This window comes from Euprymna scolopes, chromosome 6 (assembly GCF_053919585.1).
Source record: "Euprymna scolopes isolate OS-2025 chromosome 6, ASM5391958v1, whole genome shotgun sequence".
In the NCBI taxonomy this organism is placed as follows: Eukaryota; Metazoa; Mollusca; class Cephalopoda; order Sepiida; family Sepiolidae; genus Euprymna; species Euprymna scolopes.
In genome coordinates this window covers 26,356,931-26,382,795 of record NC_136487.1, presented here as the reverse complement: position 1 = coordinate 26,382,795, position 25,865 = coordinate 26,356,931, and the positions used below count along the sequence as shown (strand labels likewise).

The window sequence follows — 25,865 nt, the reverse complement described above, 5'->3', positions numbered from 1 at the left end:
GCTAAGCTCATTTCCTTTAATTACAAGAAACCTTCCGAACCATCAATAGCTAATGATACATTACCTGAAAGTACTTCAAACTCCTTGGCTTAACGTTCACAGGAAACATGAGCTCGAACAGATACATTAAGGGAATTGCCATAGCTGCTGCGAGGATGGTGGGCCCATTCTAACATGCTGGATAGTTACTGAAAGTATCCTGTACCTCTACAAGGCCACCACTTGCCCATGCATGGAGTATTGTGCCACATTTGAGCTGATTCATCTGCTACTAGTCTTACTTTTAGGGTTCAAACGAGTCGCCAACCTGACAGGTCCTGAACTGTCATCTAAGCTTCAACATTTGTCCCATCAAAGAAATGTTGCATCCCTCTGCAAGTATTTTGATGGTGGATGCTCTGATGAACTACAAGCCCTTGTACCCCCTAGACATAAATACTCTCGACAAACCCAACAAGCAGCATAGTCCCACCCCTACACAGAGATTCCTAGATGAAAGAAAACCTTTTAATCTAATAGTTTCTTTCCTAGGACTGCTAGATTTTGGAATTCCTTTCCAGGTTCCTGCTTCCTTGACATGCAGAAGTTCAAGTGTAATGTGAACAGAGATCTTGCTGCTCAACTTCCTACATAGTATCGTTGCAACTTATGTCCTTGATAGTAGCCCCCTACATCAAAGTGGCCCTGTGTCTTGTTTGGGGTGAAAATGTAAAAAATATTGATTGAAATAATAATTATGATATGGCTACTTTGAATAGATGTTAGCTCTACCACCATAATCAAGTTAGCTGAATTAATTTTTTAAGTTTTAAAATAAAACTGTAGTGTTGTTTTCTTTAGCGCGACAATATTTTATATATTTCTATATACACACGCAATAAAACGTACAATTTATTTTTAAAATAATTTTTAAGACATATTTAAAAGTTGATTCAAATTTTTTATCTCGTTTTTAATAGTAACTTTTATTGCTTTAATTACAAAAATAAAAACAAAGCCATGATTTACCTGCTTTAAGACGCTTGGGTCTGATTACCAAAAACCAAACCAGAAGTACAACTAACACAATTGTAGCAGTAACTCCAAGGACGATACCAACAATACTTCCAGGGTCAAGACCGGCTAATAAAAAAATATGGAGTTTAAAAATATCTTTTTTCAAAACAAAGACAATGTATATGACGTGTTGCATAAAAACATTAGTTTAAGAAAAACAGTTTTGGTCAGCAAATTTTAAGATTTTTTTTAAATACATAGATTTGTTTAATTTTTCACTGTTCTATTTAAGTTTAAAGGAAAATGAAAGAATATTTTTATGTTAAATTTACATTAAAAGTTATTAATATTAAACAATCTTTTTAATTAGGAATACATTTGCTATATGACCTGAAAATGCTAAAAAATTCATTGCAAGTTGCTGTTGTCAATTTTGCTAGCTCAGTTATGGCATTAGGAAAGTGAATGAGGATAACTTAACATGCCAAGTATTTTGTGATCAATTACATTTGAGCAGTGACTAGTAAGAGGTCAGAAAAACGCTAGATTGACTGAAGCATGAAAAAATGTTGCCTCAATTCAAGCTGAACGCTTCATTTTCTAGCAGCAATTGTCAACAATGGGTGCATAAGTTTGAAGAGAAATGCAGTTATTGATAGAACATTTGAAGAAAAATAAAACCAAAACAAATCTATATCTTCCATTGATTGCTCACGCTTATTCTGCTTTTAACAGATGGTGTGCTTCATTGGACTGTACAGATATGTGAGGTTAACTGTACAGACTGGACTGTATGCCACATTATGAGTTTTATTAGGGTTATTACGTTACTTTAATGTCCCAGTAAAAAGTATGGATTCATCTACTCTGCCTTCTGCAAACTATGTGCAAAATAGTTAGGGAAACTAAACTCCTCAGCCTTGAGAGAGAGCAACTAATTAAGGGGGGAAAAAAAACAAACATTTAACTGGCAATTGCACAATATTTGTCAATCCCTTCAAAATATATTTCAGATGAAGAAACTTGTTGGTATTGCTGGTCAAACCCAATGAGCAATAGAACCTAATTTTATATTTACATAAAATAAGTGTTTTGATTTGGTTGAAACATGAATAACTATGAAAAATGAAATGCAGAGAAAGAAAAACAATCGTATTAAGATGAATATTGCTTCCAAAGGTATTTAATTACAATTTTTTAAACTGACACCTGATATAATTTTAAAAGACAATTTAGAGAAATTAAATACTTACATTTGTTTTTGTTTTTTTTTAAATACAACCTAAATAGTAATTACATTACTTTAACATCTGAAATAGTTATATAATAATGGATACGATTTTAAAATATCTTATTTTTATATTATCGATGAGAGACTAAGATGAACATAGAATTTTTAATAGTCACTTTTAAAAACACCTGCTATCTTGTTGACAAACAATACTAATACTTCAAGTAAGCTGCTGCCTGGTATGATAGTTTTTGGAAAACATATGCATAGCAATAGTTTGCCACAACAAATATCGCATTTAATTAAATAGTTATCTTATTTACATGACAGACCATAATTCAGTTTTTCCAAGTGTGATTATTCAATTACTTCCCTTAGAGAGTTACAAATGAACGTTTATCTATAGATATATTGAAACAGAGATAACATTAGATCGATAATAAAAAATAGTTAACATTGAAAACACTATCAGTGTTTCTCTCCTTTATGTAACTAATAAATATTTATTGAATTTGTTTTTATTTGCTATTAATCAATTACAGAAATAAAAGTGGAAAACAAAAATATTTTTTTTTAAATCCTATTTTTAAAACCGTAAACCTAATTACATTTTCACATTTTTTTTTCTTCAAAAGTTTGTTATATGCAGGCCATGACAGACAACCTACAAATTGTAGCTTTATATAAATATTTTAATTACTTAGATAGGAATCATTGGATTGGTGCAATAAAATTCAAATAACCCATGCATTAGGAAAATCTGTGTATAAATTCATTTTTTAACACTTTATCTACATACAAGAGAATGTCATGAAAACAAAATCAAACAGTTAAAGTGGGAATTGAAACTTACCTTTAACAGCCTCTGATATAGGGGGAGCGGGAGTTGTGGCCATTTCTGAAATAGAAGCATGCAGGTGATTCATGCAAGGTGGTGTAGACAAGAAACATTCCAACAACAATTGGTGCATTTTTACATTCACACCACCATGAAAAAGAGCAGAATCTTTGCCATGCTACTCAAAAATCAAAAACTTCAAATCTTTTATGATAACAAAGGAGCAATTTTTATTTTACTTTATATATGATAGTATTAAAAATGACAGCCATGTTGTAGGCCTCTATGTTCGACTAAAGTAGTTATATTTTATTTTCAAACAAACTTTTCAGATTTTTTTTTTAAATCAATAAAAATAAAAAATATAAAAAATTAGAAAAGTTATGTTTTAAAACTTATTTGCATTTTAATAAAATAACAGAATTTAAAAAATAAAATTGAATTTTAACAAAATCACACTCAAAGAACCCAAAAAGTTATGATAGATTTTCTTAACTTTTGCCATCTGCCATAAAGTGGTGAAAAAAAAATGTTTTTACTCAAATTTAAATAAAATAATTTTTTTTTTTTATCGAAATGAACAAAGATTCTAAAAAGTTTATAACAATTGGACGATTCACTTAAATTAGAATATAAAAATAAAAATTTTTCATGGTGATGTGATTTTAAAGAATCAATCTTAAAGAAATACATTTTTTCAAACAATCAAAGAATTGGTTATACTTTTTCTAAAAGTCATGCAAAAATATGAATTTTACTAAACAATTTGTATGTTTTTTCTTAACTATTTAAATCAATCACCAGCATTACTTACCACTGAATTACCATACGGTGAGGTCCCAGAAAGTTTTATTTTCTATCCCCATTAAAATATACAAAGTCACTTTTATAGCCTAACACTGAACTCTTAAAATATTACAGTGAAGTGAAATTTGAAATGCGGATTGCTTATAAATATTAATTATTTAGATAATTCTGATTTCTGTTAAATGAACAAAATAAAAAAAAAACAATCATATTGATTGTATTCAATCTGATATTGTGAATAATATCAGCTGAGTGGAGCTTCTTAGAGGCCCACTAAGTGTCGATATTAACACTCTTTTACATTGGGTTGTGATCATTTTTGTTTTCTGCCTTTTGTCTGAAGGTTTTGAACTGAACCCTTCATTTAATAGATTAAATCTCAATTAAAAATTCCTATTAACTTATCAAAAGATATGTGAAAACTGAAGAAAACAACCAAAAGTAAAACTTGGAAACGATGAAGACAAGGAAATTTTGAAACATGAAAACAGAAGATAAAAAGTTCAGAAGTAAAAACCATTTTAATTTCAAAACTCTCATACAATAAAGGAAATGGTACAATAGACTAAGCACTAAAACCTTGATTATTAGTTCAGGAGATGATAACAATATCGACCGGCTTTCTCTGCTTACACCAGCATTTCATCAGGTAAGTGAAGCATTGAGAGTGTTACACTATCTAAAACTTATTCCGAGTATAATAAAAGGTACTTTTCATTTTTTTAGTTTATAAGTACAGGACTTATATACAGCTCACCCCACGTCCTTCATAAATCTCAAAGTTAATTTCATGAAGAACTGGACATATATATTAGCTGTATAGACTCTGCAGTGCCTGGTCATAACATATTGCTGGGTGGAGAGATTAGTCACATACTTAAGATGCACTGAATATCCTAACTTGTTAGGAAAAGTGGCCAGCTGTTGGATTTAGAGAAGCATAAAACACGTCCATCTTGGTCTATGAAAATCAAACGAAAAGTAACTCAGTTTAAGCTTATTTTTGGTTTTAAATGCAACTGGTGTCAGGTATTAATAATCAAATATAAATTAAATTAAAAATAATTTAAATAAACTAACTTTAAATAATATTACTAAATAGAACAGTTAAACAGATTCTATTGCAACAAAGTAACATTGAGCTAATTATCAAAAGATTATCTTTGATTTAATATGCAAATAAGATTACTCAATATAGATTTCTTTTGAATAAATATATATAGAAATCATGCTGGAATAAAAGTGTACTGAAATCCGTTTTCAGTATGAAAATTTGTGAAACAGTGCCCTTTTGTACATGTTAATTAAATTATGAACAGGAATACAACTTATTATAATAGATACACATGTTTTAAATATAATAATTATTGCTCTAAAAATAACTTTTCTGAGTATGATTATATTTTAAATATTAATGTCAAATCATAATATATATTTAAATATTACATCATCAATGACAAGTATCAACTTTTTTTTGTAACTTATTTTTTTTTTTAGATGAAAGGGGACACAGAAACAAAGGAATGAAGATAAGGTAAAGGAGTTCAATTTTTAATTAATTTGAAATTAATTACTGCTCGATTTATTGAGAAAATGTAAGACACGAACATGATAGGTGATTTTAAATTACACCCCCCTCCCCAAATAGTTACGATGTGAAACAAAAACGTGTATTATGAAAAGTGTTCGTGAATTCAAAATTTTTGAACAGACATTTCTAAATAAACTGATTCCTTGAATAATTTATACATTTAAAAACGTATAACTAAATATAAATAGTGAAATATTTGGAATGTAGAAGATTCAATGTTGCATATGGGTGAAATGATATCGAATATTTTCGCAGAAGAATGAAAATGTCTTAGACAATAATTTGATGAAATGTCTGGAGACAAAAATTCAAGTGTCCTGTATATGCACAAAACATAAAGTTTGAATCTATTACTGTCTTATACTATTGTCAACATGAAAACGGAAATATAATTTAGCTTTGAAAATGGGGTCTTAAAAATGGAAAGGAATATGAAACGATGTGTGCCATGCATCTGCAGAGTAGTTTTGCAGACCGGATATCTGGACAAACCTGTTTCTACCTGAGTGGCATTTACATAATCTATCTTCCTCTATCTTCGAAAAGGGCCATAAAAAGATAACTAATACCAAAATGTATACTTTCTGGAGAAATGGTGAAGAGAGATAAAATAGAAAGGAAATATTCCAACAAAGGATTTGATCTGGATCAACCTGCTTTCTAGACTTTGCTCTTCGAATCTTAGGTTAAGCCCTCCAAAATATTCCAAAACTACACCTTTGTAACAGCAGACTTTGTGATATCAAACTTCAGAGAAGGGTGGGGGAAGGCCACAGAACACACACACACACTATATATATATATATATATATATATATATTTATTATGATGACTGCAATGTCTTGTCAAACAAGTGCCACTCTTTCATCAGCCCTCAGCTCTTCAGTCCCGCCAATAAGTTACATATAATTAAGTAAATCTGACACATGTCAATCATTGGCCCGGGTCAAGCTAGAAGGCACAAAGCTTGCATCACTGAGCATCCTCATGTGCCATTTAAGGCCCATCAGCTAATCAGCATTCTTTAGTACATCAAAAGCATCACACGTGATTCTGCACCCATTTTGGGAAAGAAACGGCTGTGGATGAAATGCTTTCATGTGATTGATGAAACCTACCTTTGACAACAGGGTTCAGTTACATATCTCACAGATCCACAATTGTTAGTAAGGTTTCATATTTCTTATTCTTGTATTCTACATGGTCTATCCTGGATGTTTCAAAACTTTCAATGCCCATGTAAATCTGTAAACACCACTCCCTATGACCAGGCGCTTCTAATTGTCTGCTGAAATAGCAAAAGATATCAAACTCTCCTTGACTATATCTTGAAATCGTTTTTTTAGGCTTATACTAAAGTCTCTTGTGAGAAAGAAGCTCACCAGAAAACTGTTTTACGAGCCTACAATCATCAACTAGACAAGATGGCCATTACCAAATACTGGAGAATTTCTATATAAACAATCTCAAATCTATATCAAAAATAAATTCGATAAACGGGTCTATAGTAGCAAAGGTGATTATTTTTTATGCTGTGTCCATGTTTCCTGAGGTGCTTCTCTTAGTGTAATTGGAGTCAGAAATTTAGAACATAGCCAGTAATTTATCAGAATTGGAATAAATATTGAAATTGTGACATTTTCAATTAAATAGATATCCTGAAACCAAAAGCACTTTTTAAAACGGCAAACACAGGAAAAGGGATGTAGCAAAAGCATTCTATTAGCAGGGAAAAAATTATTTTTAATGAAATACAAAGTATGGGTGGGCATGATTTGAGATATAATATGTATAAAGTTATAACATAAGACTTTGATGCATTAATAATTTTAATCTTAAAATAAAATGCTAACTTATTAGATGGCTTCGATAATAAAAAGTAACCAATCAGTATGCATCTTTGATAGTGACACTGACAATTACCCAATCATTGCAGTATATATTATAATTTAAAATGGCTACCTCCATCAAAATAATAAATGCAAACAAAAAGAATGTGTCTACGAAATGAAAGTTATATTTTTCAGAGAAATCATGGATGCACTTTCTAAACTATGTTTAAAAATGGAAAATTTTAATCGTGTTATGTTGTATGATACTAGAATTCTTTTTTATTATTTTAAACAATATATATATAATTTAATTGCTCATTTAAAATGAAAATAATTTTAGTTAATAAAATTAGTATGTTACTAATTGGCAATTTCTGTAATTTTAATGCTTTTAAGTAATCTAATTTTGGTAAATTTGTAGGTTTAACATCATTTGTTGCCCCACACCCAATTCTACTTATTTTAGATGAGTATGTATGAACACATTAAAAAATTAAGAAAAACACATCCACAAAAAAAATTTAGCGGGGATCAGTTTCATATACAAATATAATGTAAAATCTATTTTTAGGCCAGTCTAACTTTTCAAGTTTTTTTTTTTTTTTGTTTTTTTTACAACTAGCCCCTAAGTCTAAGTTGCAAGGTCATAAAACACACAATAGTCTGATGTAGAACTTCCACAACATAATGCACAGAAATCTAGTTATCTATAATATAAATCTTACCTGTCTGTTTAAATGTATGTATGTTTGTATGCAGGCCTAAAACTTTCGGCAGAGGCGATGGATTTTCACAAGAGAGGTATTGTTTCAAAGCTCGACCCTTGAGACAACAAATATCGAAAACTTGGCTAAAAACATTATTTCCTTCACCCTCAACTAGGCACTTTTCTACAAGAAGAGGCCGCTTTTTCGCTGATATTTTCGAAAGTCATCCCCTCTTTTCGATTGATTAGCCTTAATTTAGACCTTTGCCATTTCCAGTTTGGCGATGGATGCAACGGCAAAAACCTCATTTATTTTTTATGTTCTTTTTCTCCTTCGCAATACGGGTTTGAGCGTGCCTGCCTACTACCACTTTTTTTTTTTGCTCAACAAAAACCTCCAAACACCCACGCTAGTCTATTATAGAAAAGGCAAAATGGGCACGAGCGTTTGTGTATGTCCATGAAAGGCTTTTTTGCATCAAGGTTCTCATGTCCGATTCTGGTTGAAGCTTTCTTATACTTCCTAGAGCGTAATATCTCAGATTTGCTAACTGATATCGTCTATCTTTTTTTTTATTGAGTTTTAAAAAATTCCCTCGTTTCGTGTGTTTGTTTGTTTTTTTTCCATATAAATAAAGCGAAATTAATCAAATGCAAACACGCAAACGCCTGGCCTTCGAGCCGGGTAGTATCTGTTCTGTAATTGGTTCTTGGTCAAAGTAGAGGAAACCCTTCATACTGAGACAATTACTATTTATTTGGATACTGCCAGAGTGCCCCCTTTTTGGGGGAGCTGGTCTTTCCCTCAGATTAAAAACGACCTTATGTCTAATTTGCTTTTGTGGGAGAAGCAAATAAATACCAAGACAGAAAGCAGGAAGCTTAACTGGCCCTAGGCTAGGTTTTAAACCTGCGTTCATTTCTGAGCATCCGTGGTGACTTTTTATTCTCAAGTTAATTAGAAACTCATTGAATTCAATATCCTCTTTGGCCTAATGGTTAGCGAGGAAGACTAATTACCCTACGTTTTAGAGTTCGATCGCACCTCTCTCCCTATTTTTTCTTTTTCACGTTTTTTTCCTCCTTCGCTGTTCGGGTTTGAGCCTGTCTGTCTATTACCACTACTTTTTTTTTTTTTTTTTTTTCTCAACACACCTCAAAACACCCAGGCAATGCCAAGCATTCAGGCCAGTCTGTCCTAAAACACCAAGCTGGTCGAGAAATAGGGTATTATTTTGTTAAATTTATATGCAAAACTGATCCCTCATTGAATTCAATGATTTTTTTTTATTTCTGCCAAATTTTTCAGGGTGTTCACACATAATCAGGGGATAGCAAAATGTTAATCTACAATAATACCCTAATGTTATTAAGTCCTGATATGCAAAAGTGCATATTTGTAATATACCATACAATTGTCTATAATAACACTTCAAAGATCAAAGTTCTGATCTGGAGCAGGTGTTGCAATGGGGGAAAAATGACTTGTTACTTTTAAGACTTTCAAAACTAAGCTCCTCTCCTTTCACCACTTATACTCAGATATTTTTTCTGTCTTCGGTTAAAATGATTATTCATTCAGTCTCTGCTTGAAGAAGCCATAGCTTACTAAGGCTACTGAAAAAAAAAAAATAAATAAAAAAAAAATGGCTGGATCTTTCTATCACTCAAAAATTAAAACAAAATAAAATTAAAAAAAAATATTGACTTGTGATGCAATTTTCTACAAAAGTCGAATCCAACATAAGTACATTCCATGGTGAAGTTCAACATTGTAATCTAGTAGGTGATTGCTAGTCTTTTTTTATTCCATTGTTATTCATATGAAAGATAAGCTTTAATTCTCGGTTCTTTTTCGGAATATGTTCATACGAACATGTCTTCCTACAACTGCAAAAAATTTGTTTTTACATTAGTGTGCTTCACATCAGTTTCCAAAAACTGATCATCTATGAAACATGCTACCACAGGAATACTTTAAGTTCTATGTCAACAGATACCCGTTCTTAAATTATGCAAAAATAATTATTAAAAGTTTTAATAAAATGTTCTGGATATATCAAATCATGATGGGATATTATTTCAAATTTTAACTTTTTCATATCTTTTTTTGTTCTTTTCATACCTTTTTCAAATTCACATTAAACCTATGAATATTTAGTTTTCATATCAAAATAACAGTACGACAAATACTGAAAAAGATGAACCATCAACTAAAAAGGATGGGCTCTTCATTCTAATTTTGATCAACCACATTTGCCAGTTAGATCACAGCATCTATCACGTTTTCTAGTAAAATCTAAAAACTATCGTGTACAAGGTATTTAAGCAAAAGGAACAAAAATAAACCTTGTAAAATGTTTAATAAAAGAGGCCGTTGAGATGAAATGATCAACAAGAGAAATGTAACACCTGATGCAAAAAAAAAAAAAAAAAAAAGTACCATAACTCCTTACTGCTACTTGACCAAACCAAACAAAACTGAACAGACTGGATAAACTTTGTTGTAAAAGCATTAGTGTTATTTTTTTTTTTTTTTGCCAAATCCGTTCACGCCTGAATTATTGAAAACAAGGAAATAAAACTGAAAATATTGAAAGACCGTCCAGTGGAGACAAGAAATGCACAGTATTGATACTCATTCATATGAAACTTATTTAAAACAAAACTTGATTAAAAATTTTAATTGTGCTTCATTACTCCTAGAATGAGGTCACAGAATAACATCTATGCAAATGACATTTCAATGTAAGGCAGTACTCGATGAGCAAGTGCAACCTATTTATCAGAAAATAACTTACAATCAACATGTTCAGATCAAATATTTTATTTAACTTGAACATAACTACTAGAAACATTATCAGACAAGTAATAGCTTCTGCATTAGGGCCACTATTGGTGGAAACATTAAATTTGCAAGAGGCTTAAAATGATAGTAATCTACATTTACATAGCCTTCTTGCATGGGTGTACACCATATGTCTAGATCTGTCTCGATTGGTATATTAAATGGTTTAGGACATTGTGCTTCTTACTCAGTTTTAAATCATGATATAGTACTAGTTGGACTTGAGATAGGAGTGGAGAAATTCTCTTCCATCCACTACCCAGACAGGTATTCTAACAACTTTGATAGGTAACGTTAATAATTTTGGCAAATAAACTTTTTCTGGGCATGGAACAATCCACAATAGAAGTTGTATAACTATGAAACACTGTCCTTCAAACATTTCAAATATACCATTTAAAAGAACGAGGAAAAGAACATTGTAGTCACCAGAAATGAATCTGACTACATACTCTGGAGGAAAGAAGATATCTATAAAATGAGCCTCTATGCAAATTCAGATATACCATCCCTGATTGTTGTGGTAGAAAATGGAAAAAATGCTCTGCCAAGTGTAAAAAAGTCAATGTAAAATTGCAAACATTTGTACATGTCTACAAAACAATGTACAGATATTTGTGTGCAAAAAAAAAAATCCTGTAAAAGATAGCAATGATGAAGTAACATAATTAGTTATAAATCTTAAATAAAAACAATATACGATTTTGTTTATTTACTCAATTTTTTTCTTACTACTTTCAATAAACTGCTCAGAATGAGGATTTTATTTTTATCAATATGATTGTTTAAAACCCGTGTTATTGGATGAAAAACTCAAAGAAATAGAAGATAAATGTTTTTAGAATAAAAGCTGCTAATTATAGCATATTTGGGTGAAGGAACAAACATGGAGATTACAAAATCACAGATCAATCTCTGGTTAAAATGACGTCTATACACAACAGAAGTCAGTAATTAGATTGCATATTTCTGCCTGACAACTAGTGATGGAACAATTCCAATACCCCACCCCCCACCCCAATTTCTATACACTTACTGATTCCATTCTAAATTCCCAATTCCAATTTTTTTAAAATTTCTAAATATTTAGGTATGAAGCCATATTTTTTTTTTGGACTACTGCAAAACCCACGACTTGTGCGCATATAAGTTTTACGGTTGAAGACAGTTGCGAGTGTGAAACAGTAGAAGGTTCAGAGTAAAATATAATACATTTGTGGGAAGGTAATCTATAGATTTTATTATAAAATCAATAAATATTTATTTTATAATTAATACTAGCAATAGAAAATTTCATTGCAAACAAAAAGGAGCAAAAAAAAAAAAAAAAAAAAAATGATTAAAAGAATCATTTTTGGCATTGGAAAATAGGCACAATGTTTTTTTCAATTCCAATATCCCAAATAGTTCCGATTTTTATGATTCCAATTGTCACAACACTACTGACAACATAAAGATAGGCCAAAGTTGGACTTAACTTCTTCAGATTGTTTGAAGTATTCCCAAAGTTAATGTGACCAATCGAACAAAGTTTCTTGTTCTGCACACATCTTCCTAAACTGTCCAGATTTAATTTTCCTTTGAAGTTATCAAATTTATGCTTGTCTTTACAACTCAAATAACACACCCATCATATTGTCATACTATTTCTATCTATGCAACACATAAACCATCACTGCCAAAGTTTCACATCTATACATTAGCATACTACATACAAATATCTGATAATAGACTCTTTAAAACATCTTATATTTGTAGAATTAATGTTTAAGTCCAAACTTTTGGCAAATGGTTTCAGATATTATCAAAGTTAGATAACCTCTGAAGCCATTGTAAAGTAACCTAGGCCACACTACTAAACCTATTACAACACTTCATGCAAAGTATTACAACTAGTAACATGTCTAACATCACTCAATAAATAAAAATTGACTATTTACCAATAGTGTTCTAAGTTAATACAAATTCCAATGCTTCTCTACCATTTTGATGCCGTTTTTTTTGTAGAACGACTGGTCTTCAACTTAAAATACATTTTAGTTTCCGAAATTACTTCATTGGAGACAAATCTTTCTGCCTTTGAAAATTTTTTAAGTTCTGGAGAATACAGTGGATATGAAAGCAATCCGAAGTGTAACTCGTGTGTGTTAAGATTTTTACCTTCGAATGTCCAATTATGTTCACTATTGCTGATTTTTCCCATTTCAAAGTAATCGATGAAAAGAATATCTTCTGGAGACCAAAACCTTGTCGGCTGATGCTTGCATTTTTTATAGCTTTCACTTGCTGCTTTTAACTTAGCAGACTGCCAATTTCTCTCTGGAGTAGTGGATTTATATTTCATCCAATATCACATGTAACGCTTCTTTTTGTTCCATTAAAGCATTATTTCTGAGTGACTGAGCAAAATTGCATCCACTTTGAACAGTGACAAATGTTCATGCAAAAAAATGGTGAATACACTGCCTTATCTTCAACTTCTCTATTTCATAAAACTTAAATTTACAATCAGCCAAAATGAGTTTGGGCTTTTTTAATGTTTTCAGGAAAAACTGAACTTGAACAACCCGAATATTCATTTGTCTGTACAAATGCTTTTCAAGTGAGTATGCTTTTCTCTTAACTAGTTTCCAAGTGAGCAGCAGAATGCATAATACTTATGCCATTGCTTTACTTGAACAGTATTTTTTCTCATCAGAAAGCAATGCTTTATCAACACACAAAATTAGATTTTTTTCCATTGTTCTGAAAATTTGCAACAGTAGCTTCAGTTAAATATGTCCATTTTGTAAAATAATAATCTAATTAAACACATAATTGTGACGCATCCTATTTGAAGGATAGTACTTTATAAAAATCATGTATTTTTTATTTGTCATGTCATCTAGGTTATATACACAACTTATTGAGTGATGGGTTATTACAATTTATTATAACAGGTCTTTAAACCAGCAGGCACAAACAGATGGCACATACATGCAAAATTCTTCAAATATTTCTGCATTAAAACAGCTTGAGTTATTTAAAAATCACTAAAACATGTTTTCATAAAAATTCTCATACATTTGTATAAATATTAAAAAAGTATAACCATTTTTGCATTTAATTGTATCGTTTACACAGAAGAAAATGATATAATTTACATAATTTAAAACAAGAAGGATACATAAAAGTTTAAGAGTCACTTTTTTTAAAGTACCAGACAACTTCTGGAACTTCGAGAAGTGACCCCCCCCCCAACCTCTGATTCTGCTGAAAATCACATTTATTGTGAGTAATAACCTTGAAAGAGAATTTCCAAAAGGATTTTGCCTAATTTTGAGCGGTTTAGGATTTATAGCCGTTTCTATTTTTAGACCCAGGCAAAAAAAAAAAAATATCCAACTTTGTCAAGCATTTTCTTGCGACGGCAAAACTTTTCCAGAGTTATTTTTGTTGCATGTAACAGCAAAGCTCTGGAGAAGGTGAGAAAAACGCAAATTTGCATGGAATACCTCTGGCGTCACTTTATTTTATGCCTTTGAAAAACCTGAAAATGTGAATTTTTTGCATTTTTCAGCCCAATTCAGAAAATGCAGCAAAAAATTTCCAATGAAATCACGCGAAAATTGTGAGTTTTGTGTTGTATTTTTTTTTTTTTATAAAAATGTATCTTATTTTTTTGTCGTTCTTGTCATTGTACAACCCTCACATCAAAATTGTTTGATTTTTCAGGAAGAAGATTGACTGACATGGGAAGAAATCAAAATGCCAAACAAAATTGCAAGTATAAAAGGTGTTCTTTTTTTCCACAAGGGAAAATGTGGAGCTCATGAGTTGTTGACTGTATGCAAAAAGGCTTCCCTGGGATAAATATTTTTTTTTGGCCCAATTTGCGAGATAACAAAACATCCTAATGATCATTCAATGGTTCTTTGCGAAATCCAACAGCCTGAGCAACTGCTAAACAGCCGACATGCAACAAAGTCGACAAAAATTTCCGTAAAGCAAAGGATCTTCTACTGGCCTCTTAAGTCGAAACAACAAACAATTGTACGCACGTGCCAAATAAAGTTACATTTGACATTCTATTTTTGACTTTTTCAGGGCATGTCTGTTAGCTTCAGAATTACTTGTATTTAATGAGAATATCATTAACAAACGTGAGCATGAAAATTGTTTTTATACCTCAAAAATGTTTAAGGATTCTCCATAGGATACAACTGTATGTTTTCATGCGCTCCTTTTAATGCATTTGCAATATATTTGCCCCCATACTTTTTAGTTTCCCATTTCAGATGTCTGTTGCACACATTTTCTTAAATGTGTCATTTTGCACCTAGGCAAGGTTTGTGGTCAATTATCTCAAAGTGCCTACAGTATTCCACAGATTTGCAGCTGGAAGACTTTCTCTCTTAGGTATATTAATAAAACACTTTCATGGAATACTTCCGCTGCTTCCAAATATATGGGCTGAAAAATGAAAATCACAATTTTTATACTTCTTGAAGAATTTAATGAGGCCCTAGCGTAAAAATGAAACGAGATTTCATAAGTTTTGTTTTAATAATTATTACAGCATGTTCTGACATACATTTCTTCACATTGCTTCATGTCTAAGTATGGGTGCTGTTTGTTACACTTTTTAGAGCATTTTGTATTTAGGTCTATGTTTGTGGCCAAATATCTCAAAAATCCATATAATATGCCACAGGTTTGACAGCTGGAGAACTTTCTCTGTTAAGTATACTAGCTGATGAAAAATACCTTTTTATGGAACACTTGGTGCGTTTAAAAAAAAAAAAAAAAAAAAAAAAAAAAATTGGTCTGAAAAATGCAAAAAAAAAAAATTGGCACTTTCATGTTTTTCAGAGGCGTAAAAAAGTGACGCCAGAGGTATTCCAAGTAAATTTCCGTTTTTCTCACCTTTCCCAGAGCTTGGCTGTTATGTGCAACAAAGATAACTGGGGAAAAGTTTTGGCGCTGTGAGAAAATGCTTGGCAAAAGTTTCGATTTTTTTCTTTTTTTTTTTTTAAAGATTTTTTTGCCTTGAGTCTAAAAATAGAAATGGCCACAAATCCCGAACCGCTCAAAATTAGGCAAAAGTCCTTTTGGAAATTCTTTTTGAGGGTTATTAATCACAATATGATTTTGGGCAATATCTGAGGGGGGGGGGTCACTTCTCTGCTCCGTCTGGTTCTTACAAAAGTGGCTCTTAAATATTATTTTAATTTAAATTAAATATAGGTGAGGGTAGGGGTTAGAGAAGTGAATTTTTTTCTTTTAATAAAATTTTTATTTGAATGTTAGCATATACAAATCAATAGTAAGCAATTATTTCATAACTGATAAATATTCCAAAGAATTAAGAATCAACTTTCTGATTATAAGCATTTGTATTCATTTATAGAAAAGAACGTTGTCTGTTCAGTGAAAAGTCATTTTTATTACTTAAAAGAATGTTATGCTTTAAAAATAGGTTTATAGAAAAGTTAGGGTTAAAATGATGCTTCTCCTCAGCAAGAAATATTGGATCTTCCTTGAGCAAGAAATATTGGAAACTAATTCGTTTCGCCAGCTCACTATCGCTTTAATGTTTACTATTTGAAATATCAAGTCCAAATAAACATTTAATGCATAACTTTATTGTAAACACTAAAAATCTTCATTTATTCATATAGATACACATTCATATTTTGGTAATTTTGATACAAATATATCTTTTTAAATGTGACCATAAAGAAAAAAGAACGTAACCAATTTATATTTTCAATTTAGAAGTAGATCTCAACATTAAAAATCAAACGGATTCCTCTAAAAACTGTAACATTTGAATACAAATGCTAAATATTGATCCAGGAAATAAAACGTTGCAAAATATTTGTTGCATTAAAATAAAGGATATTAAATTAAAAACAATAAAATCAAATATTCTTTTTCAAAATGAAAATAATGTTGCAAGCTTCTTAAAATAAAATCAATCATTAACTTAAAAAAAAAAAAAAAGGTTCCACCCTGGGCCCAACTCTTTTTTTGATCTTCATCAATGATCTCTCAAACCATATTCTTAGATTATTCATAGACATTTATGCAGACAACACTACAATCTATGGCAACACTTCAAAGGCCAGCAATGACGAAGATTTTTCTGATTATTTCTCTTCTGATCTTGAGCACATGGTGCAACGGAGGAAAAAGGTGGCTGGTTAATTTTAATGAATCTAAAACCAAGTTTCACTTTCCATCATAATCGCTCTGACCCCCATCATGCCCCAATTGAAATGAATGGCTCTTGTCTTGTGGAAGTCTTCACAAGCTTCTGGGACTGACCTTCACTCCTGACCTGAAATGGAACACATACATGAAATCTCTTGTCAAGATTACTGGAAAAATGGTTGGATCATTTTACCACTCCAGTGTTGCCAGATTTATACTTGGCCTCGTTATCTAGTTCTACCTCCACATTTGCTTCATCACTTTGTAGATAGAGTTACTGTTGGAATAAATTTATTATTTATATAAAAATTAACTTTTAGATAAAAAAACAAACAATATATTCTAATTAGTAATAAAATATCTCAGTCCAAATATGACAGGGCATGTGGTGAAGTCAGACAACTTGACAGTGGGGAAGGGGGATGACAAAAGTTAGGAAAGAAGGTATAAAACTTTTTTAGTGAGAATAGGGTAGAAACAAGGATGGTGGAGATGAAGACATTAAAAAATATATATAAATATATAAAATTTAGGAATGAACAAAAGCGAATACATAAACATAAACTTACCAGGAATGGTAAAATTTTCCGTTTTTTCAATGGTCTGTCCAGCACTGACATGGCATGTGAGGATAAGATTTGGTACATCCGACTGAGTTACATTGTATCGAAGTTCATTTCTGATGGTACGGCTACACGAATTTTGGGGAAACTCTCGAGTTTGACCGCCACTAATTTCATTTCTACTGGGGGTTGATCCTTTAAACCATCTCACAGAATAAGAACCTTCTTTTGGAATAGTTGCCACGCATATAAAAGTGGAGAATTCATTGACGGAAGGTGGAGAAGCTGATCCTCCCCCAGAAAATGCAACACTTGTAATTTCTGGCGCAACTAAAAAAGAAAAATACATTAGGAGATTGAAAAGCATCCAGCTGCTTTTTAAAATACATTTTTTACAGGATTTAATCAGCCAGACATACAGTTCACTTTTTGGCTAAGAGAAAAGTTTAGTATCTGTTCAAATACATTTCACCTTTTTGTACTCTGTCAGTACAGGAGAAATCCTGCTATACTTATACGTTTTATTTTTTGCCTCAACCCAGAGTGCCCCTTTTTGGGGTGTTGGGTTTTGCTATATTGAAAACTGCCCAAGTCTGTTCTCATGGGGAGGCAAGTAAATAATAGACATACGATCTTTATATACAAGACATATATATATATATATATATATTTTTAATTTTTTCTCTAAATAGGTTTCAAAAGTTAAATTTAAATATTTTAAGTTTGACCAATAAATTATTACTTGAACCAAATCATTAGAAAACAGAAACTAATTATCATATAAAATTTATTGGATTACAAACCTTTCAATGTTAGTACCTGAGAACTTATTAAAAATCGTAGATTCGGAACTGAGTTCCTATTCAACAGTCTAAATGATTTCAAATTCCTTTCAAATGTCGAAAGGTCACAAAGTAATTTTTTTTTTTTTGTCAATTAAGAAAAGATTAAAATAGCCAACTGTTTACAAATACACTGAATGCATTCTGGGAAATGTATTTTTTAAATCATATTGTGTTATTGTATCTTTGATTTCAAGAAATCATCTATTGATATATATAAAACGTATAAGTCATATAGTGGCGAGTAACACATGGACACTTGAAATAATTTTATTAAGAGAGATTTTATTATCACCCAAAAATCAGCTTAATACGGCCACATAAGTAATAAGGTTGCTATTATTTTTAATTTTTGACTAGCAATTATTAAATTCATTGAAATTGAAAGTTTTATTTTGTTTTTATTTGTAGTCAGTGTTCTAGAATAAAAATCTTGAATATTGCATGCTTATATCAAAAACCGCTCTGGCATGTTCCCAGATGGGAAGCTACTGAGATAATTTTGCATGTAATATTTAATTATTTTAGTTTCGATTGAGTAAAAAATTAGCTTCATTTTAATAAATACATATTAATTTATATTTTCAAATAATTTTCTATTTCTGGTATTGCATATTGTTGGGGTGGCATCCCTACAGATTCTGATGGATTATTCCTGATGTCACTTCTGGTAATCCGTTTCTGCTATCAAATAATCTGGAGCTGAGACTCAAAAGGAATGGGTCATAACCTTACTTTCCAATTGAGCGGAGTCCCACTCAACCAATATACATTTCTGTATTTTTTGTTTATATATATATATATATATATAGATATATATATATATATATATATTTCATTTCACTGTTTCTAACCCTTTCCGTTTTTTTTTTTTAAACATTTTAACCACAACACAGTCTATTAATCAGAGTGACCAATGACAATAAGCTTAAAATCAAGATGAAATTTTCAATGGGTTGGTGCTATTCATTAAAAATAGAAACCTATAACCAATCCTATTTAAGCCTATTATTTACAACCATGTATTTGCATTATCTAGCTTCATTTATAGTAAAATGAATTATTTTTAACATATTCATATACAACTGATCAGTTTTAACTAAGTTCAAATTAAGAGACAGACACCAGGTATGCATGTGTAAGAAAGGAGACAGGAAGTCATTCTTTAATCGAACAACACTACCTCCCTTACTTGCATCATGAATCATTTGAAATACAGCAAAATTAACATTTTCAATGTTTAGAGAGAACTATCATATGGTAAAGTTTTTTTTTTTTTGGGGGGGGGGGGGCAAAGCAAAATTGAGAAAAGGAAAAGAGAAAAAATAGGAAAAAGAAAGATGAAATGAGAGAGAAGAAATAGAAAAACAGAAAAGGAATAAACCCAGCACCATAAGCTCCAGCGATTTGGCAGGAAAGTTTTTTTCTATTGAGAAAAAAAAAAAAAAAAAAAAAAGAGAAAAAGCAAAATTTAACCAAAACGTAACTAATTCATATTCTTGATTTAAGCAGAAATTTTTTTTCCTAATTAAAAAAGATGGAAAATTTCAATCTGATCAATAAAGCTATCAGACAAGATATTGTGTCTGTATGCTTTTCGCCTATACATAACTTTGATAAAAGGCACATTTTATTTACTATTCAATGAATATTTATTGAAATCAGAAATCAAATCAAGAAAAAGTTTTAAATTCACTTAAGTATCGAACACTGCAGTGTTTCATAGCCAGCAGCTTCTCTCTTGGATCTAGACCAATGATATCAGGAGGATACCATACAATCCAACGTAGTGAATCGCCATTCATCCTCTCAACATTGTTAGTCTAGTTCTCTGCATTTTATTTTTCTTTCGTTAAGGTGATGGATTCCTCTCATGAAATCGACAGTTCTTAGATTATGCATTGCTTTGCTGAATGCAATATAAGGTTGGGTTTGAATGTTATTGCTAGGTATCTAAGGAATTTCAGTTGAGTTTTCAAGTCCACAATTCCAGTCATTGATGGAATATAACTAGCTTGTTCTTTTTTTTGTTTCAGTATTACCATTCCAACCTTGATGAACTCAATCAGGCTTTGTTAGCATTTATTACTTTCGTCATCTTGTTGGCGATTGACTTTGCTGCTTGAAATTAATTCAAAAACCATCTACCTCCAGTGGCATCGTCATGATTAAGATGTAAGTTCTTACTGGAGACCAACATGCAGTTGATTTGGACAATGTACATTAGCAATTCCACCTCAGTTGCCTCAGTATGTTTATAGACACCGAAGACAGCAGACAATGTACAACCTATAATTCTCTCATTCTGACACTTAAGAAACTACTTTATGCCAGAATTCTTTATAGTAGTTGATTATAAGCTCACATGTTGTATTTCTCCCAATGAGATACTATGATACTGTCAGGTCTCCCTTGCTTTTATTTGCTTCTCTCAGGAGTTGTTAAGATTTCTTTATGCATTAGACAGTCTGGCATACCGGCAACCCTGCCTTTCTAGATGATATATCAGTACATTTCCAAGAATGAAATCCGAAAGATGTCTTAATCAGAAAAAGATCTTGCTCTTAGTATTAAGCAAGGAAATAATATGGAATTGGTCCAGTTAAAAGGCAAAAGCGAGGCGACAACAACGACCATATGATCTAGTCTTGGGATTTAAGAGAATTGAATATAACTGTGAAGGGAGGGGGGGGGGCTAATCACTCCTAAAGGAAAAGAAATCAGCGAATACATCGTACTGACTATCTTAATTGATGCATAGGTGAAAAGAAGAAAAAGAGAATACACCACCACCCCCTTTAAGTCCCCTACAGAATTACTGCTATGAGTTGCAAGCCTGTACGTGCTGGAGGAGTTTTAAAACTTGCGATTTTTTTTTTCTCCATTTCCCTTCTTATTTTAAAAAATATTTTTTTCAAATTTTGGACATTAATTTAAAAACTTTGTTCATTTATTTATCTGTATAATACAGATGTTAGGTAAATGTCGGGCAACACCAGGTAGAAAGTATTTATTCAGTTATCTGTTTATCAATCTGTCTATCTAACTATCTGTCTAGTGGATTAAATAACAGAGTTTGAATCATGGGAAACTGAGTTGAGCGAGCATGCAGGTGCAGAAAGAGGTCAAGTTGTGACATTTATCAAACTGGGTGACCGTTGACTTGCACCAGAAAGTATGCAAACAGCGACCAGATCTGACGTGTCAAGGGTTTTGGTTTGAATAAGCCAAGTTAATTTTAGTGAGTAGGTTTTGAGATGCCAAAGAGACAAGATGGGTTAAACAAGTCTCCCTATAAGGGAGCGGCAGTCTTGAAATGGAGACAGAAACCACAGAAGCCAAGATTCACTCCAGTTCTGTTGTGATGAGATGTCTAAAGAGTGAATAAATAAATATATATAAAAACATACAGCATCTTGTGTCTGTCTTGAAGTATTTCCTTTAAACAGAACCCAGCTTCCCAAGACAAGAGTGAGTAGCAGAAACGAGTATGTCATCATGTTTCGTGAATTATATGTAATACAAACATGCAGAGACTAGAGGAATCACGGGCAATTAAAATAGACAGTAGAGATTTGAGGACAACAGTCATTAAATAAGACTATTAAATATGGCCCGTTAATAAAAAAAAAAGAAAAAAAGTTCAATACATAGTTAGATAAGAATGAGACCTTAATTTGATTGCCATGTGATCTTTCTACAGTCTCAGGTCTCAGGTTGCAGATTTTAAAAATGGAGAGAGAAAAAGGAAAAAGCCTGGTTGCCACAAGAAGAAAAAGAGAAAGATAGGAAGAAAAGAAACAAACATGAGCAAAGTAAGACAAAAAACAAACACACATAGTTAAGTACTAGACACAACCGAAGAGGTCTGGGAACACTCGATGTGTGATGTGCGTATACACACAATTGTAAAACATTGTAGATATTTGAAATGTGCACATGCATCAAAAGAGACTTATCATTAGAAAGGCCATTAAACTTTTGCAAAGAACTGTGGGGGTGGTGGTGGAGAAATTGTTTTTCAGATTTGAATCTGACTTTGCGGTAGGTTAATGTGTTTTGATTTATGGACATCATGTAACGTTGAATCTTGTTGACATGAAAACTGTGTTCCAGGGTTATCAAAATTGAGTTTTTTTGTTTGATGTTAAAAGAATGGTAAATGAAATGCGACTTTGAAATAATTTTATTTTAAATACTTTGTTGAACGGAATATTTTGTGTATGTATGTATGTTTTGCAAAAACATTTTCGCCAGATAGGTATAATTTTAAAGCTCGAAAAATTGGCCCAAAACATTAATTCCTTCACCCTAAAATCATCAGTTTTGTACAGGGAGGGGTGCCGAAAAAAATTGTTCCGTCATTTTCTCTGCTCCTACTACTACGACAATGACGTCATGTTTGACCTAGAAAACGTTTGCGTTAGTTTCAACCACTTGCAAGTGTTTTTAAAGGTTTAATTTTATCCGTTATTCAGTGTATGTCTCTTTGGCATAAGGGTAACATGTTGGGCATTTTTTTTTCCGCCTTAGCCTCGATGTTTCAGGTTTGAGCCTGTCTTTCTACCTTTCCTCTTTTACACCTTTTTTTTTTTTTTAACGTTTGTTCGCTGTTTTGCTTTGTTTTGGTTTATCCAATTTTTCTTAACATCGTGTTTTTTTTTATAATATTAAAACAGGGTCACCCTCTCCTACATACCCCCCCCCCAAATACCCAGGCAATGCCGGGTACCCCCACTAGTTATTAAGAAAAGACAAAATAATTAAGCAGTTACTGAAAAGGAAAAACGAAAAAGACTACCGGGTTATGAGAAAGGGGTCAGCGAGTTTATCTTAAGTTTTGGAAGGGTTAAACTTCAGTCATAGTTTAGTTTTCGCGATAGTCGTAAAAATTTTTTTGTTTTGTTGTTTTTTGTAGGAGTTTTCTCCGAATTCACATAGATTTGGCAGGAGGTATAGGAAATGCTCTCGTATTGGTATAAGGAAAATCAGTTATCTCCTGGGAGTTGTGTGCTTATAGAAAGTGCGTTATAGCTGTGATGGGAAGATTATGGTAATCTCCACATGACCTTAACATGCGAGATGGCCCCACGCTTTCGGTCTGCAGACACTTAGAAAAGCTCATTCTTGGGGGTCAAGAGTAGCCCAACATTATGCATGGACAACCACGATGGCACTCAGCCATTGTGTTGCAATCACTTAGGTGTGACAATAGTGTACAATAGATGGGGCCGATGTGGGTGATGTTTTGACCAATTAAGATGTTCCCATGGAGGAGGGGAGGGTAGTATCAAGTGGTAGGTAGGGCTATTAAAGTTGTATGAAAGGGAATTCCCTGATTTTTGTTAACTTGACACCTTGGCAGGTGATGGAATTACCACATGATGCCTTGCCACTAGTTAAGGATCCGCTAGGCACCGTAGGGATGGTGTAAATTGTTGTGTTAGTTAAGATGTGGATCTGCTTCCTTTCCATGACTCTGGTCGGATGGTCGTGGCCCACCTCGCATCTGAAGTCAAAGTGGATTTATGCGTTATATGATATCTTCGAAAATTAGTGCACTGACCACCAGATAGGCTGTAACTAGAATTAGTGTAATTGAATGTTAATGACAGAGTGTAAGGCCTGGGATGTTGAAATTTTGTGGTGCCACCCGTGGAAAGAGCCTGTCTGTAAGACCAGGGACAATGATTCGTACATGTAGATGAGGCAAAGAGCCTAAATTTGTGTTTTGGCTGATTGCAGAGGATTTTATCGACCATGAATAGTGTCGACGGGAATGGAGAAATGTTCCTGGAATTGAAATTTGGTTTTATTGAGAGGTCAGGAGATCATATGGGGACTGAGTTGTAGTTTTGACATGGCGCAAGGATTAGTGCCACATGGCATTGTGGATTTCGTTTTACAGGGGATTAGGGTATGACAGCTTTCTTTGCCAGTAGGGTGGGTATAATTGATTCCTCTTAAATTAAACAGAAGTAGAAAATGTATGTCTTTGCCATACATTTTGATGAAAAAAGAGGGGAAGGGATGTTAGGTAAACACTGGGCAATGCTGGGTAGAAAGCATATATTCAGTTATCGGTTTATCTAAGTTTTTTGTCGGCCATGTCAACAAGTGCCAAAGTTTTTCCTCTCATTAAGGACAAAGTCTCTTTGCTAAAAATTTCTCGAACGAGAATCTAGAGACGAGACTAAATTGGGAAACCCGGGTGAGAGGATCTGGTCAGAATCTCCAGTCCAAAAAAATGTTTCCAAAATTTGAAGGTTACCAACCCGGATGTAGATTTGACCAGGCTACTGGTTAGTTTTCGGCCAATCAGTGGAATGGACAGATCTGGGTCCAGACGTCAGCATATTTCTTTGAAATATAGCTAGCGTATAAAAAAATAAATAAAAGAAAAGGGGGATTTATTCATTATTTTTCATTCTTATCTGACCCCGTCACAATCAGTCTTTCTAATCTATATCCAGTGGAGTAAATTACAAAGTCTGAAAGAATTTTGTCTGACTTCCATTTGGAAAAATATTTAAAAAAAAAGGAAGTTCCTGTTCTGATTCTTTGGGTTACAGGTTGTCATCATAAAGGATCTTCCTGGTACCTTCAACCAAGTGATGGAAACATTTGGCTTTTTGATTTCTTTATGTGATTGTTGGTGGATGATGACCCTGTTTCATCCAGTGCTTTTGAGTTACCTGTATAAAGAGTTTTACAATTATGATATTTGTCCCATGAAATTGTTGGTTATGTATTTTCCTTTTGTGAGTGTGGTTTGGAGATATCAGTCCATCTTGCTTATTCTGAACTGTGTAATACTGTAAGAGTTCTTCTTGATTTGTGTTAGTGCTTTCATACAGAGTTCTAATTATGAACTATTTGCTTAGTGCTGCCGAATTGGGTACATTAAGAGTGACACTGTTTTTGGTGTATTGGGTTATTTGGGAAGGGTTGTAGGTTACTTTCTCCATTTTAGAATTAAGTATAGTTTCTAATAGGTTGACAAGAAAGTTCTTGTAGCTTTTAACTTAAATTCAGATAAACATATCTGAGCTCAAACAAAAATTTATTGATCAAAATAAGCACCATCAGAATTAACAAACTTTTGCCAATGCAAAAATCAGTGTATTTATGCCAGTAACGTAAAAATCTTTTGTTCTGGTGACAATATCGTTTAGGCTTTTGAAGCATTTTTCATCTAGAAAGTTGTTCAGATGCTTAAAAAAGTATTAGTCTGTAGATGAGAGGTCTGGAGAGTATGGCAGATGAGGCAGAGTTTCTTAGCCCAATTCGTTCAACTTATGAAGGGTCAGTTAGCAATGTGCGGTTGGGCATTATTGTGGAGGAAAATTGGGCCTTTTCTGTTGACTAATGTTGGGTGTTGGAGTTTCTGATGTATTTCATCCATTTGTTGACAAC

The 25,865-nt window shown here is 32.4% G+C and overlaps 1 protein-coding gene across 8 annotated transcripts in view; it reads right to left on the bottom strand.

Annotated features, from left to right (window-relative positions):
• Positions 1–25,865, bottom strand: part of LOC145277578 (uncharacterized) — a 240,795-nt gene that overhangs the window by 97,892 nt on the left and 117,038 nt on the right. For 7 of the 8 annotated variants that reach the window (XM_080129073.1, XM_080129077.1, XM_080129071.1 and 4 more), the window contains exons 3-5: positions 17,614–17,937; positions 3,081–3,125; positions 1,009–1,122 (exon numbers count right to left, since the gene is read on the bottom strand). In XM_080129073.1, the coding sequence (XP_079985199.1) occupies positions 1,009–1,122; positions 3,081–3,125; positions 17,614–17,937 (483 nt within the window). The remainder of the gene's footprint in view (positions 1–1,008; positions 1,123–3,080; positions 3,126–17,613; positions 17,938–25,865) is intronic. The other variant, XM_080129074.1, reaches the window with a different exon arrangement.